Source organism: Schistocerca gregaria, chromosome 2 (assembly GCF_023897955.1).
Source record: "Schistocerca gregaria isolate iqSchGreg1 chromosome 2, iqSchGreg1.2, whole genome shotgun sequence".
NCBI lineage: Eukaryota > Metazoa > Arthropoda > Insecta > Orthoptera > Acrididae > Schistocerca > Schistocerca gregaria.
In genome coordinates, this window is record NC_064921.1 from 373963800 (window position 1) to 373978942 (window position 15143).

Here is a 15143-nt window from a genome sequence, read left to right on the forward strand (position 1 = left end):
GTCACGATAGGCACAACAAAAAGATTCACACAATTACAGCTTTCGCCCATCAAGGTCTTTGTCAACAGTACACACACACACACACACACACACACACACACACACACACACACACACAACTTGCACACATGTCTCAGAGAGCTGAAACCACACTGCGAGCAGCAGCAGCACCAGTGCATGATGGGAGTGGCAACTGGGTGGGGGTAAGGAGGAGGCTGGGGCAGGGAGGGGGAAGGATAGTATGGTGGGAGTGGCAGACAGTTTGGTGGTTGTTGTGGGGGAGGAGACCAGACAGCGAGGTCATCGGTCTCATCGGATTAGGGAAGGACGGGGAAGGAAGTTGGCCGTGTCCTTTCAAATGAACCATCCCGGCATTTGCCTGGAACGATATAGGGAAATCACAGAAAACCTAAATCAGGATGGCCGGATGGGGGACTGGTGGCAGACAGTGAAGTGTTGCAGTTTAGATGGAGGGCAGGGGAGAAGGTTACGAGGGAGGGAGAGGGAGGAGGTGAGTAGTGGAAAGGAGAGAAATAAAAAGAAATTAAAAGACTGGGTGTGGCAGTGAAATGACGGTTGTGTAGTGCTGGAATGGGAACAGGGAGGGGGCTGGATGGATGAGGACAGTGACTAACGAAGTTTGAGGCCAGGAGAGCTATGGGAACATAGGAAGTATAGCAGGGAAAGTTCCCACCTGCGCATTTCAGAAAAGCTGGTATTGGTGGGAAGGATCCATATGGCACAGGCTGTGAAGCAGTCACTGAGATGTTTGGCAGCGTGTTCAGCAACAGGGTGGTCCACTTGTTTTTTGGCTACAGTTTGTCGGTGGCTGATCATGCGGACAGACAGCTTGTTGGTTGTCATGCCTACATAGAATGCAGCACAATGGTTGCAGCTTAACTTGTAAATCACACGACTGGTTTCACAGGTAGCTCTGCCTTTGATGGGATAGGTGATGTTAGTGACTGGACTGGAGTAGGTGGTGGTAGGAGGATGTATGGGACAGGTCTTGCATCTACGTCTATTACAGGGGTATGAGCCATGAGGTAAGGGTTTGGGAGCAGGGGTTGTGTAAGGATGGATGAGTATATTGTGAAGGTTTAGTGGACGGCAGAATACTACTGCAGGAGGGGTGGGAAGGATAGTGGGCAGGACATTTCTCATTTCAGGGCATGACGAGAGGTAATCAAAACCCTGGCGGAAAATGTAATTCAGTTGCTCCAGTCCTGGATTGTACTGAGTTACGAGGGAAATGCTCCTCTGTGGCCACTCTGTGGGACTTTGGGAGCTGGTGGGAGACTGGAAAGACAAGGCATGGGAAATTTGTTCTTGTCCACGGATGGGAAGATAATTACAGTCAGTGAAGGCATCAGTAAGACTCTCGGTATATTTTGAGAGGGACTGCTCGTCTCTTCAGATGTGACAACCATGGGTGGCAAGGCTGTACGGAAGGAACTTCTTGGTATGGTATGGGTGGCAGCTGTCGAAGTGGAGGTGGTGTTGGTGGTTAGTAGGTTTGATATGGACAGAGGTACTGCCATCTCTGAGGTGAAGGTCAACATCTACGAAGGTGGCTTATTGGTCTGAGTAGGACCAAGTGAAGCAAATGGAGGAGAAGTTGTTGAGGTTCTGGAGGAATGTGAATAAGGTGTCCTCACCTTCAATCCAGATAGCAAAGTTGCCATCATTGAATCTGAACCAGGTAAGGGGTTTAGTATTCTGGGTTTTTAGGAAGGATTCCTCTAGTTAGCCCATGAATAGGTTAGCATAGGATGGTGCCATGTGGGTGCCCATAGCCGTACTGCGGATTTATTTGTAGGTAGTGCCTTCAAAGGAGAAGTCATGGGGACTAGGAAGGAGGTGGTTGGTTTGGAATCCACAGGGCATCTGGAAAGGTAGTCTTCCATTGCAGTAAGGCCATGGACATTATGAATGTTAGTGTACAGGGAGGTGGCATCAATAGTGACGAGCAGGGCACCATGTGGTAAAGGGACAGGAACTGTGGAGAGTGAGTGGAGGAAATGGTTGGTATCTTTTATATAGGAGGATAGGTTCTGGATAATAGGTTGAAGATGTTGGTCTACGAGAACAGAGATTCTCTCAGTGGGGGCACTGTAACTGGTCACAATGGGGCGTCCTGGGTGGTTGGTTTTATGGACTTTAGGAAACACGTAGAAGGTGGGAGTGCGGGGGGTGGTAGGGGTAAGTAGAGAGATGGACTCTGGGGAGAGATTCTGTGATGGGCCTAAGGATTTGAGTAGTGACTGGAGATCCTGCTGGATTACTGGAAAGGGATCACTGTGGCATGGTTTGTAGGTGGAAGTATCTGACACCTGACGGAGTCGTTCTGCCACATAATCCTTGCGGATCAAAACAACGGTGGTGGAGCCTTTGACAGCAGGTAGGATTATAAGGTCGAGATCAGTTTTTAGATGTTGAGGCAAAGTTTGAGATTAAGAAATTCTGGAAAGTTAACAGGGGGTGGTTTGGAGGCAGTGCAGGTGAATCATGGTTGGATGGAGGAGTGAACTGAGTTAGGCAAGGTTCAATATTGGTCTTTGGTTGAGTCTGATTGGTTGGGTAGGTGGCAAAAAGTTTTTTTCCACTGTAGGGACTGGGAGAAGGAGAGAAGGCCTTTAACTAGTCCTGCATCGTTGAATTTGGGAGTGGGGCAAAAGGTGAAGCCTTTGGAAAGGACTGATATTTCTGTGGGACTAAGGTTTCTGGAGGAAAGGTTCATAACTGTGTTACGGGTCTGTTTAGGTTCTGGGTTCTGTGTGGTGGTGGGAGGGAGTTTTGGATGGTGGGGTAAGTGCAGTAGGTCTGCGAGACAGGGTTTGTCAGATATGAGGGGGCGTGGGGAAGGTTTGGAGGTTGTTGTAGAAGTGGTGGATAGTGGTACTCTGAGGTGGGAGTAGTAAGTGAGTACAATGGAGAGCTTTTTGAGGTGGTATTGTGCATATTGCTGAAGTTGTTGCAGGGAAAGTGTTTCAATGTGTGTTATGGGTTCCAGGAATTTGGGATTACATAGCAGGAGAATTTTGCAGATGGAGAGAAGGTACTGCAAGGAGGATTGGGCGTGGTTGATATGGTTTTGCAAACTGTTGGTGAGAGCTAAGGATTGGCGGAATCTGAACAGGTGGAGGTCATTGTGGAAGGAGGGGTGGCAACCAGAGATGGGTAATTTTCTTATTTATATAAATGATATGCCCTCTCGTATTATGGGTAACTCGAAAATATTTCTGTTTGCTGATGACACTAGATTGGTAGTAAAGGCTGTTGTGTGCAATATTGGCTCGGTTACAAATAGTGCAGTTCATGAGCTAAGTTCAAGGCTTATAGAAAATAAACTAACACCAAATCAGAGTAAGACTCAGTTTTTGCAGTTTCTAACACACAATTCAACAAAACCTGACGTTTTAATTTAACAGAATGGGCATATGATTAATGAAACTGAACAGTTCAAATTTTCAGGTATTCATATAGATAGTAAACTGTTGTGGAGAGACCATGTTCAAGATCTTGTTCAAAGACCTAATGCTGCCATTTTTACTATTTGAATGGTATCCCAAGTGAGTGATTGTTTACACAAAAATTAGTCTACTTGGCTTATTTTCATTCGCTTATGTCATATGGTGTTATATTCTGGGATAAGTTTTCACATTCTAAAAGGACATTTTTGAATCAGAAATGGGCGGTTCAGCCATTAAGTGATAAGTCCACTAACCTCTTGTCGACCCCTATTCACAAGTCTGGGTATTGTGACATTGGCCTCTCAATATATATATTCCTTACTGTCATTCCTTTCTAACAATGTTAGCTTATTCCCAAGAATAAGCAGCTTTTACTCAGTTAATACTCGGCAAAAAATCGAACCTGCATTTGAATCAGATTTCCTTGACTCTAGTGCAGCAAGTTGTGCAGTATACTGCTGCATCCATTTTGAATAAGCTATCACTTGAATTCAAAAATCTTAGCAACAATCCACGCACTTTCAAATAGAAACTGAAGAGTTTCCTAATAGGTCACTCCTTCTATTCTGTCGAGGAGTTCCTTGAAAAAGTAAGCTGATTCTTGTTGTATAGTTGATTGTGTTTACTTAAACTTATGGATTGACTTTTTGGGTTCACAAACATTTTATTTTTATCTGTTATACTTTTATGTTGTAATTTCATGTACTGACAAATTCAATGACCTTGGAGATTTGCTCCTCAATTTGGTCCTACGGACCTCGATGACTAAATAAAATAAAAATACAAATAAACTTTCTGCATATACGAAAATCATTTATTAAAGTGAGGTGAGAGAATTGAAAATTGGTAAGCTTAGATAAAGGCAACAGAATCCTGACTGAATGGAGGAGGAGATAAGTGTCAAACATCTAGTTGACAATGACGTCATAAGAGACAGCTGGCTAAAAGAAACTGCTCTCTACTGTGATTATGAATTTAACTGTAGACAAACAACTTCCATCCCTGCTATTCTTAAAGCTGTTTATATACAAATTATGGATAGTGTAACTAAATTTAGCCTATGTGTAATTGAAAAGTGTCTTGTATAAATATGTAACTATGTGCTTATGTACTGGCCAACACAACTTGTATTTAAAAAGGTAAAACATTTCACTTGTATGTAACTGTATGATGCCCTATGCAACTTAAAAGCTGTCCATGAGCTAATCAATAAATAAGCAAATAAAAGTTGATAACCAAAAATTTTGCAGTATGCTTGGCAGATAACTTGGATTTTTATATTCATTTGCCAATATCTTTACTTTCTTACACTACCTATGGTTAATAATACCTGTTTAATCAACTTGACCTCCGAAATTCGTAATTAATACTACACAACAAATAATGTCCATGTAGCCTATGTGTTACATTTCAGAATGTAGTCTTGTTTTCTTATTAGAAACTTATTAACTGGCTGCTAGAATCTTCATACAGGAAGTTGGACAGCCCCAGAAATTAAACTAAAAGACTACCTTACTTGGGAACTTTTATAATTTATCAGAATATCTGGACACTGCCCTGTAAATTCAAGATAGCATTAAGGTTCTTATAAAGTAAGTTTTAATTTCTCCAAAATACAGTGGCTGAAGTGTGTTCTACAGACTTACAAAAATTTTTGTGGTATTAGACAGAAATATCACATGAACAATCTAATAGTAAGAGCTATTACCTTTCATTTAAATAAGCTGCTTATAAAATTGTCACTGCAAGCAGATTAGTAATATCAAGGCTTCTTGTTAGTATAAGGGGCTGTATCTGCAGGTTAATGTAAAACATGACTTATGTTATAGCCCTTAAGGTATGGTGACATTTATGGAACACAATGTGGAAATTAATAACATGACCGAAAGGGCACTTTCTGCCGCAGCAAAGGCAGTTCTTCATGAAACAGAAACGAAGAAGTGTCATACATACTAGCAAATAAGAGCACATGGAAGGAAGGACGTAATAGGTTTGATAAGACTGTACGTACTTGTATAGCCATTAACGTATATGGAAACACCTCTGAATATATCGCTTGTTGTCCCTTTTAACTTCTTCGATTCATCCTTGAACTGCTCAAGAAGCTTCGACTTTTTTGCTTCCATATATCCGCCCTGCAATATTATTTTGTGCTGTGCGAACTTTTCATTACAATTACACAAGGTAATTACAACACAATGACGAAATATGGAAAGAAATATAATAATTCAGAACAGACCCAACTGGCAAATCCATTATCTTCAACAGGCCTCTTTTTCTTGATCATTGCTGGTATTCTCTCTAACAAGCACGTTTACCACAATTTCACTGTGTTTACATCACATCTCATCTCAATACTTGACAGAATTACCGCGCTTGTCAAAGATATTCATATTTCCACAGATAAAATAGTTTTGCTGTGAAGTTCTTGGACCAGTGCAAGCAATTTGTAAATAATCACTGTGCGTAGTTTGGTTACGGACAGCGAAGTACGTGGGATATGATGCTTGCAGGAGATGAAGGCTTGGCATTCGTGTTTGTATGTTCGAGTGAAAGTTTGTTTAGAAAAGTGTAGCGTTTGATTGCTGGAGTAAGGAGTAATGCCATAGTGAATGAGGACGGGTGTTAATTGTATATCTAGAATGACAGGACCCCCGAAGTGTAGATCTTCGATAGAAAGTAAATTTAGCTAGTAGAATGGATGATGAAGAAAGGCAAAGAAAAGTGGACATCGGAAGAGAGAAGGTCAGTTAAGAAGTAAAGTGCCGAAAATAACTGAAATCAGTGTCATTAAATTTACATAAAGTTATTGTGCTGTGACTAACACTTTAGAATTTTATGGTACCGCAATACGTACAAATCATTCTCATTTTATTGTCATACAGAAAATTCGTTTATAAATATTTTTCTATGTTTTCTGATATTCACTACTACACGCGAGCGTAAGAGATCCCATTACTATTCGTTTAATCAGTTGCAGGCAGCTTTAGTCTGTGTACATCTGACGCCTGGGGAGTTGTAATAGTAGTAGGTGCAGTAGTAGTTGTTGTTGTTTTAGTATTTATCTGTTAATTACTTTTGCAGTGATATTGCACATTGATTTTATGTTATTATAGTTTAAGGAAAAAATATAAAGCATTGATATATCTTTAAATTCTTATGGGCGTTGCTTGTCAAGTGTGGGCAAGGTAGCCTGTCGTGGCCTTGTAGTAGAAACTTTGTTGACATTTGCCCGAAATAATTAGCAAAATCTAAAGCATGGTAGGGATTAGAGTCTCCATCCTCCTCAATACAAGGCTAGTTAGCTCGATACAGTGCAACCTCAGTCGGTTTTTCTGTAGTGTACAACACTGTTGTGTGAATATGTTCTCGTGAGGAAATTATTTAATAGGCCCTAATGTAAAAAGCTAGTGCTACAGTGTTAATTCATTACTCAACACTAATAATGCACATTTAATAAACACAGATTTCATAATGTAACTCTCTAGTGGTACATTGTTCATTCAGTTCTCAACACCAATCATTGCACACTATACGCCCCTACACATGCTGTTAGCAGTCTTCAAGACTTTGGCAGTAATATTTGGCTTTATTTTCTGTACCAAAGGTTTCTAATTGCTTGCACAGAAAATAGTCGGCATCTTTTCACAATGTGTGAAGAATTGAGCTAAGAAAGAGGATGAAATATTATTCATTGCAGAGTTCTGATTTAAGATTTATCAGCGTAAAACAGAATTGTATTGTTAAATGAAAAATTGCATTGTTATTTACTTGTGTTTCATTTTTAACCAAACCTCTGCTCACTGTTACCCGAGTAGCCTAATTCTACCCTTTGTAGAATGTGTAACGTAACATGTGCTATTTAATTATTATTTTTTTAATCCATCATACTTAACCTTCTTAGGCAGTTTATAACACAATATAGTATATCTTGTTACATGGTCCTGAACAGTACTATCTGTGCGGCAATTATCAATATTATTCTTGATGTACTTAACTGAATGCACTCAGATGATTTAGTTAAAATCCTCAATGTTTTTCGGTATTGTTTCATATTTTGGCGAAGATTCCAGTTCCACCTGTCTGCTTGTACCTGTCAAATAACTGTGTTATATTGTGTGGCTCAATGGCACATTGCAAGTCTTTCTGCTTTCTGTTTGTGCACTTATTACAAGCCACATCATTGTTCCATGGGTCAAAGTTGACTCCTGGTATCGATAGGTTTGACTGACTCCAACATTCCAACAGTTTGTTAGGAGAATTCATGAACACACAGCATTTAAAGAAGAAGGTGCTGATTTTTGTTTCATATCATAATGAGATTTCGGCACATCAATGGTACATGTGAATAGCTATCTAGCCCCCCCCTTTTTTTTTTTTTTTTTTTTTTTTTTTTTTTTTTTTTTTTTTTTTAGTATTCTGGTAATTGTCCTCTTAAATGGGAATCCTGACATGGATTTCATATTACATAAGCTTTTCTGATATGGAGTTGCTTTAACAAGTCACCGTATTCCAATAGAACTTTAAACGCAAGCAGAGATAAATCAAACCGAATATGGGGAGAAGAATAGGATTAATGTAAGGGACCAGTGTAGGACTTGTTACAATAAGACTCTTGTGCTTGACAGTGGGAACTGATGTACTTCCACATAAAAACACTTTTTTTAAATTTTGTCCTAATGTATGGAGTCTTGATTAACTATCATTATTTATTGCTACTGAGAATCTAAGCTGTAATTATTATTATTTTTTTTTTTTCATTTGTTGGCACTATGTTATTAATAAGTTGAACTGAATACATTTTATATGTAAGTTAACAGCCCTTTGTTACTGTAGTTTGCATATAGCCTAGTCTTATTTAATGACAAAGGTGGTGATATTTGTTTGAAAAACTAGCTTATAAATTAAGAACAACAGGGTAAGGATAGAAGATAGCTACACTGGGCTCCCATTTACATAAACTAATGCTTACATTCTTGTCCGCATATGTAGATTTAGGTCTTCGACAGTTTTTAACTTTCAGCAAATGTCAGGATTATTTATTTGAAAAACCTGTGCAATTATCTTCCCTGTCCTTCTCCAGTCTGAATTTGTGGCCCTTCCTAATGCACTTGTTGATGATTAGACGTAGAAGATAGTTGAAGAAAGAGGAAGCAGTACCCTACCATTGCATTCGTGAGTACTGCCTCATAATTACATGAAGCTTCGCATGCTGTCATCTTGTTCCTACATGTAATGTTAATGCAGATGAGTAGCAATCCCATAATGTTTAGACACAGTGTTAGTAGTGTGCCGCCTGACACAGTCACATTGATTTAATGTCTGGGTATAACATTGCAAAACAATATGAAATGGAAAGAAAATGAAGGGATTGTAATAGAGAAGGCAAATAATTGGCTTTAGTTTATTGTGAGGCTTTCGGGTAAGTGTGGTTCATCTGTAAAGAAGACCACATATAGGACACTAGTACAACCCATTCAGCAGTACAGATATGTCCGATTCCACCTGCCCGCTACGGCTCATGATGCCGTCTTGTTCCAGGCTATACAATATGGTAACAATGATATCTCAACATACACATACTAACAAAATAAAAATGACATAACAACATCTCACTTCAAAAATAAAATTGAACTAATGGGACAACCATGGAAAATTGGGGCTTTAGAGCAGGGATAAGCCAAATATACAACAGTAAAAAGCACTGCACCATCCTAAAACAAATAGTTTTGGAAAAAAATTAAATTACAACATTCTGCTGTACCAACAAAACCATAGGAATTGGACATTTCCTTAACCTATATAGATCAATCACAACTATCAATACCAAAAAACCAACACCTACAATTCCAAAAATTGAAATCGGACATTTCCCTTGACCTATATATCTCAACCCCAGCTGTTGATACCAAAAACCAACACCTACTTCTCCAAGTTTTTTGGTACCAGTACCAAAAAACCAACACTTACAACTCCAAAATGTGGAATCAAAACCCCAATGGTTCAAAATCCCAAATACCCCATATTCAATACATGAATTAATACACAATCAACCTTAATAAGTATACAACAGCAAAACATCACAATTACTATAGAATTAAATCAAAACAAAAATTACTTACCAACAAAAGCCAAGGTTGGCACACACATACACAAGCATACATATACGAGCAAACAAACTCACCCATGTTACTGCACCAACTACCTAAACTTAAAACCACATTAGCACGATGAGACCAAAATTCAAATGAATCCAATACCACACGTTAAACTCAGCTTGTCCGTAGCCACTCTTAGAGAGCACTATGAAATACGACACGACATCTGCAAATGCAACAAACTCAAAAATGTCACACTCCACAACACCAGTATGTCATGGGTCAAAGCAGGCGGATGAAATCGGATGCTTCCTTTGACCCACCCATTCTTGAGTACTGTTTGAGTATTTGGTATCCACATCAGATTAGATAAGGAAGACAATGAAACAATACAGAGGTGGCCTGCAACATATTATTACCAGTGGGTTCGGACAACATGCAACTATTACAGATATGCTTCAGCACTGAAATGTGAGTCCCTGGTGGGAATTCTATTTTCTTTTCACGAAACGCTGCTGAGAAAATTTAGAGAGAATTGGCATTTGAAGCTAACAGCAGAACAATTCTACCACTGCCAATGTACATTTTGCATAAAGACATGAAGATAAGAGAAATTACACCTCATAAAGAGACATATATATATAGTCATTTTTCCTTCACTCCGTTTGTGATTGGAACAAGAAAGAAAGTGATTAGTAGTGGTACAGGATATGCTCCACCATGTGCCATATGATGGTATGCAGAGTATGTATGTAGATAATTATATGCATCTTATAATATTACACCGAAGAAACTGCAGCGAAAACTTGTTTAATTTTGTACATAGCACAATTTAATCATTTGGTCTGTGACCCATGAAATATGTTTGTATATGCAGAATAGACTTGGAGACACTGCAAGGCTTCAGGTAGACTTTATAATGATAAGTTAGATGTTTTATAACCTGGTTTTAAATCTGCAGTACATTTCCAGGGGGTGTAGTGGACTCTGACCTCAGGTTATTGGTTATGAACAGAATATTAAAACTGAAGATATTGAAGTAAGGTAGGGAATTAAGTAAATAAACTGTGGATAAGTTGAAAGAGCCAGAGGTGGTTGAGGGCTTCAAAGGGAACATTAGACAATTATTTACTGAAATGATGACAAGAAGGGCATGCAGCCACCCTCCACTAACATTGCTGAATCCAATTTAACATGCCATTCCAAGCTAAGCTACAGGATAAGGCCAGGAAAAAAGATAATGATTGAGATCTGTGGTGTTCACTCTGATACTCCTCTAGCAGGTGTGCAGAGATATTTCTAAGGATTCCATTTACTTTGCTGCAGGCAGCAGAACCTTGTCATACCATGTTTCTGCAATTAATAGTTGTTAATGCAGTCCAATGAAAGTTATTCAAGTCATATTCTACATCTACATGTTTGTTTATTTAACCTGAGCTGATTATGGCCTTCAAGCACTCTCTTACACCAGACTGGGGTTTCACACAATACAGTACCTTTTTTTTTTTTACATAATAACCACCTAAGAAATAACAACTTTGATATGAAAAATAGTATTAAAATGATTTGAGTTTCTGTATGGACAATGTTAGTAAATAGTGCTGACTATGAACTAATAAACTTAATACTGACAGTACTTCTAATACAGCTGCTGCTGCTAATAATAATAGTAGTAATAATAATAATAATAATTCTGGTAATAATTATAGTAGGCAGTTCCAGTTGCTCCATCTGACTGGTTCATTGCTGGATCAATTTGTACGTCTATATACATTTGATTGAACTAAATTGCTAAGGACCATGTCTGTTAAGAATTGTGTCATGCAAGGAATGTCATTTCTTTCACCTTTCTCAGATGATCAGGAAGATACTTTAGTCCTTATCATGATATCCCATTTGTTCTCCAGTGTTTCAGCTGCTAAATGTGTTTCAGTTGTGAAATGGATTGTAATGATCGAAACAAGCCAGGTGGCACAGTGATTAAGAAATTGTACTCTTAACTGGGAGGAGTGGATTTCTAATTCCCAGCTGGCCATCCAAGTTTCAGTTATCTATAATTCCTCTTGAAGTGTCACAGCTGATTTCCTACCACATTCAGATCCAATCTAGGTATGTGCTTTAGTAATTACTGACCTCCTAAGGAGCTCACAACTCTTTCATGAGTACTCAGATGGTGAGCACTAAGCTCAAAGCTATTGCAGTACTTCGTCTTTTCTTGTAGGCCCTACTGTAGTTTTACTCTCTGATTATATATTTTCTCTAACGTGGTCTCTAGGCTGCATTCCCTGCTGACAACCTAGCATGCTTTTAGGATGTAGATAATGACTTTTGCACTTCATTCCTTTATTTTACACAAAATATTGTGATTAACTTGTGTTCAGTCACCACAAGTAAATTTGGCCTCCACGTTAAAAAAAAATTTTTTTTTTTTTTTTTCCTCAGAATTATGGGCCATTAGGTGGTGGGGGAGTGGGGGTTCATTCACTATCATTACCCAGCAGCATGTTAGCTTGTCCATTTTGGGGGTTGTAAGATGCCCTTATAGTGGTAACCCCCCTGAAAACACATGATACGCACTACTGATGGTCACACTGTCACCACCCTGTACATGCTGAAGGGTAGGTACTTGTCCGTTTGGGGACACCGAACTCCATACCACTGGCTATCAAGCCAGGTGGCCCTTGCTCTGGCATTGTGGTGCTCATGCAAAGAGCCCTTGTTCATGGAGGTGGCAGCATGGTGGATATCTGGTGCAGATCATTACGACCCTAGGAACTTCCCTCCTTGACCATGCCATCGGAGGAACGCAAAGCCAAGCAATTTGCAAACACTTACTGTTCTCAATTCCTAGTTTGCACTCAGACAGGTAGATGATCCTTTTCCTCTTCTAAACATTTGTTCTTTGTGGAGAACATTAAAAACATGTTTGGTGAACTCTCTTCCCTTAGTAAATAATGAAGGGGTTCCATCTTAATTAAGATTACAAATCTTACCCAGTCTTGGGTGTTACTTTCTTGTAGACAACTTGGTGATATACTTGTTACCATAATGCCCTATACATTGAAACTTAACACCAATAGTTGGAGTACCATGTTAAAACTTGGAGAAGTAAGAGATCTGCTTTGTATGTTGCGGCCCACCATACAACAGGGCTGACACCAGAGCATTCATCTTCAGTTTTGAGGAAGATTAATTTACAGAGAAGGTCAAAATCACTGCTGTAGTGTGGAACTGTATTTCTCACCCCTGATGTGTAGCTTTAAATGGAAGTGCTTTGTGCGTATGTTTTCCCAGTTTGTTGGCAATACCTAGTGTATTTACTCCCTCAGTGTCGACATCTGGTAGTCACACAAATTATGGGGGTTATAGGCCCTCCCCTCTCCTGTTTCCTGCAACGCCATCTTCAGGAACCACTCTCTGCACCCAGCCAAAGAAGCCACTTCCTCCTCAGAAATCTGCAGAGCAATGACGAGACACCAGTCAGTGGCTGAAGGTGCCACTGACTGTGAGTCGCAGGGCTGCCCCCTCCTCTTGTCTCCTATGTCCACAATGGATTGATTCTCGGACACCAGAAGCAGTGAAAAATAAAAAGTAGTAGTCTCAGGAGAAGGTGACTCTGGGGACTGCAAATGTGACAGAGCCCCACACATTATTAGCCTCCAAACACATGCTCCTTGGTGTTGTTCCGCTGCCACCAGCGACAGACCAGGATCTTGGGTTGTGACCTGTCATCTTGGTCCTGTCACACCTTATCATGACACCCTTAACATGACAACTCAATGTAACCACAATGGATATTACCATCACATGCCAACACTGCATCTAATTTCCATCGGTTCTGTCCAAGAGTCACATTTCACTGACGACCATTCTTACACTCTTTGCGGTTACCATAAGTTCTGTGGAAACCATACTTGTCTCAAGAGAGCATCTGGAGGGGTCTATACATTTATTTGTACAGATATCATCAGTGAGTGGGTTCCCCTGTGTACCCCATTGGGAGCTATAGCAGTGCATGTGGAAACAACCCCAGTAATCAATGTTCATAACATTTACTTGTCTCCAGGTAGATCAAGCAATGTGGCACACTGGTTAGTGCATGTTTCAAACACGTGTCTGGCCGTCCTGGTTTAGGTTTTCCATGATATCCTTAAACTGCTTCAGGTAAATACTGAGATGATACCTTTGAAAGGGCACGACCAATTTCATTCTCCATCATTCCCTAATCTGATGGGACTGATAACCTCGTTCTTTCGTCCCCGCCCCCAAACCACCCAACCAACCTCCAGGCAGGCCACTTACATACCTTATACCTTGAAGTGACCACCTTAATCCAAAAACTGTGCCCCTCACCCCCCCTACTTTACCTTATACCTTGAAGTGACCACCTTAATCCAAAAACTGTGCCCCTCACCCCCCTCCTTTTCCTCCTGCTTGGGTATTTCAGAATGAACCACCCTCTGCAGGGAAGTACCATGTCATCTGATAGGGGCCTTCTGACTGCCAGCGTCTTTCTGATATTGATCTGTATCTCTGCAGTGATGATAATCCTACCCACTTAAGTGCCACCTATCTCACCTTTCAGCTACTGACCACTGATCTCTTCCCCCAATCTCTTGGGTTCTCTACAATCGTCACTACAGTATGATCTTTGTAAAAGTGGCTATTTTCCAATGATTCTGTCCATCCATATCACCAACTAAGAAACTAATTACCATGATGGGGTCTTTAAAGAGTTATCTGGTAGTTGTATATCTCTGCTATTATCTTTGTCCTCTCTCTCTTGCCAGCCCATTGCATGATGGACTAAATACATTGCAACAGCTATTCAGGATTACATTGCTCCACAACCTCCACTACACATTTGTCAGCATAGCATATTTAAGGGTCAGATTTCACAGCCAGCTCTCACAAAAAAAAAGAAGGAAAAGCTGTCGTTCACAGACACTGTCATCACTTTTAAATAGCTGCATGCTAAAGCTCGCTATCTAATTAAACACAGTTAGGAGGAATGCTAGAATCATTAGGTTTCCATGAAAATGACTAGTTCATTCTTTCACCCTGCCCTTCCTCCCTCCCTTCACTCCCATTGCCCCTTCCTTTCCCCTCTCTCAGCATTCTGATTTATGTAGATCTGGCTATCCATCTATCCTTTCGCCTATTCTTTCATCATTTTTTGGTGTTTGGGTCCCCAATTGAGATTTGATGTCCACCTCAAAATTTCGTGTTTTTAGTGTTAGCTCCCTCCCTAGCATCTACATCTATGGTGTGCTTTCCTCCTCCCCCCCCCCCCCCACCCCCTTTCCTTACCCTCTTCTTTCTCCACTGTAACACCTTTCCATCCTGCTAGGTCACCAGCATGTGTAGCCAGTCCGTGTGGTGGGGCTGTTATGTACCTATATGGCTGAGCCCCCTCACAACACAAGGATCTCACTACAGATGCCTGACCTGTTCCCTCTCCTTTTATGCCAAGGAGTGCTTGCTTATCTTTTTTGAGCATCGGAAATCGTGGCAACGGCCACCATGCCAGATGGCCCTCGCTGTGGCTGGGTGGCGCCCATGGGGAGAGCCC

At 40.3% G+C, this 15143-nt stretch overlaps 2 protein-coding genes across 12 annotated transcripts in view; one reads left to right on the forward strand and one right to left on the reverse strand.

Moving 5' to 3' along the window:
* Positions 1 to 5869, reverse strand: part of LOC126319999 (DNA repair protein REV1) — a 146455-nt gene extending 140586 nt beyond the window's left edge. For both annotated transcript variants that reach the window (XM_049993745.1, XM_049993739.1), the window contains exons 1-2: positions 5713 to 5869; positions 5485 to 5608 (exon numbers count right to left, since the gene is read on the reverse strand). In XM_049993745.1, coding sequence (XP_049849702.1) covers positions 5485 to 5608; positions 5713 to 5760 — 172 coding nt within the window. In that variant the 5' untranslated portion in view covers positions 5761 to 5869. The remainder of the gene's footprint in view (positions 1 to 5484; positions 5609 to 5712) is intronic.
* Positions 5870 to 5888: 19 nt separating this feature from the next.
* LOC126319942 (A-kinase anchor protein 9-like) overlaps positions 5889 to 15143 on the forward strand; it is a 490541-nt gene continuing 481286 nt past the window's right edge. For 9 of the 10 annotated variants that reach the window (XM_049993656.1, XM_049993664.1, XM_049993682.1 and 6 more), the window contains exon 1: positions 5889 to 6218. In XM_049993656.1, coding sequence (XP_049849613.1) covers positions 6171 to 6218 — 48 coding nt within the window. In that variant the 5' untranslated portion in view covers positions 5889 to 6170. The remainder of the gene's footprint in view (positions 6219 to 15143) is intronic. The other variant, XM_049993672.1, reaches the window with a different exon arrangement.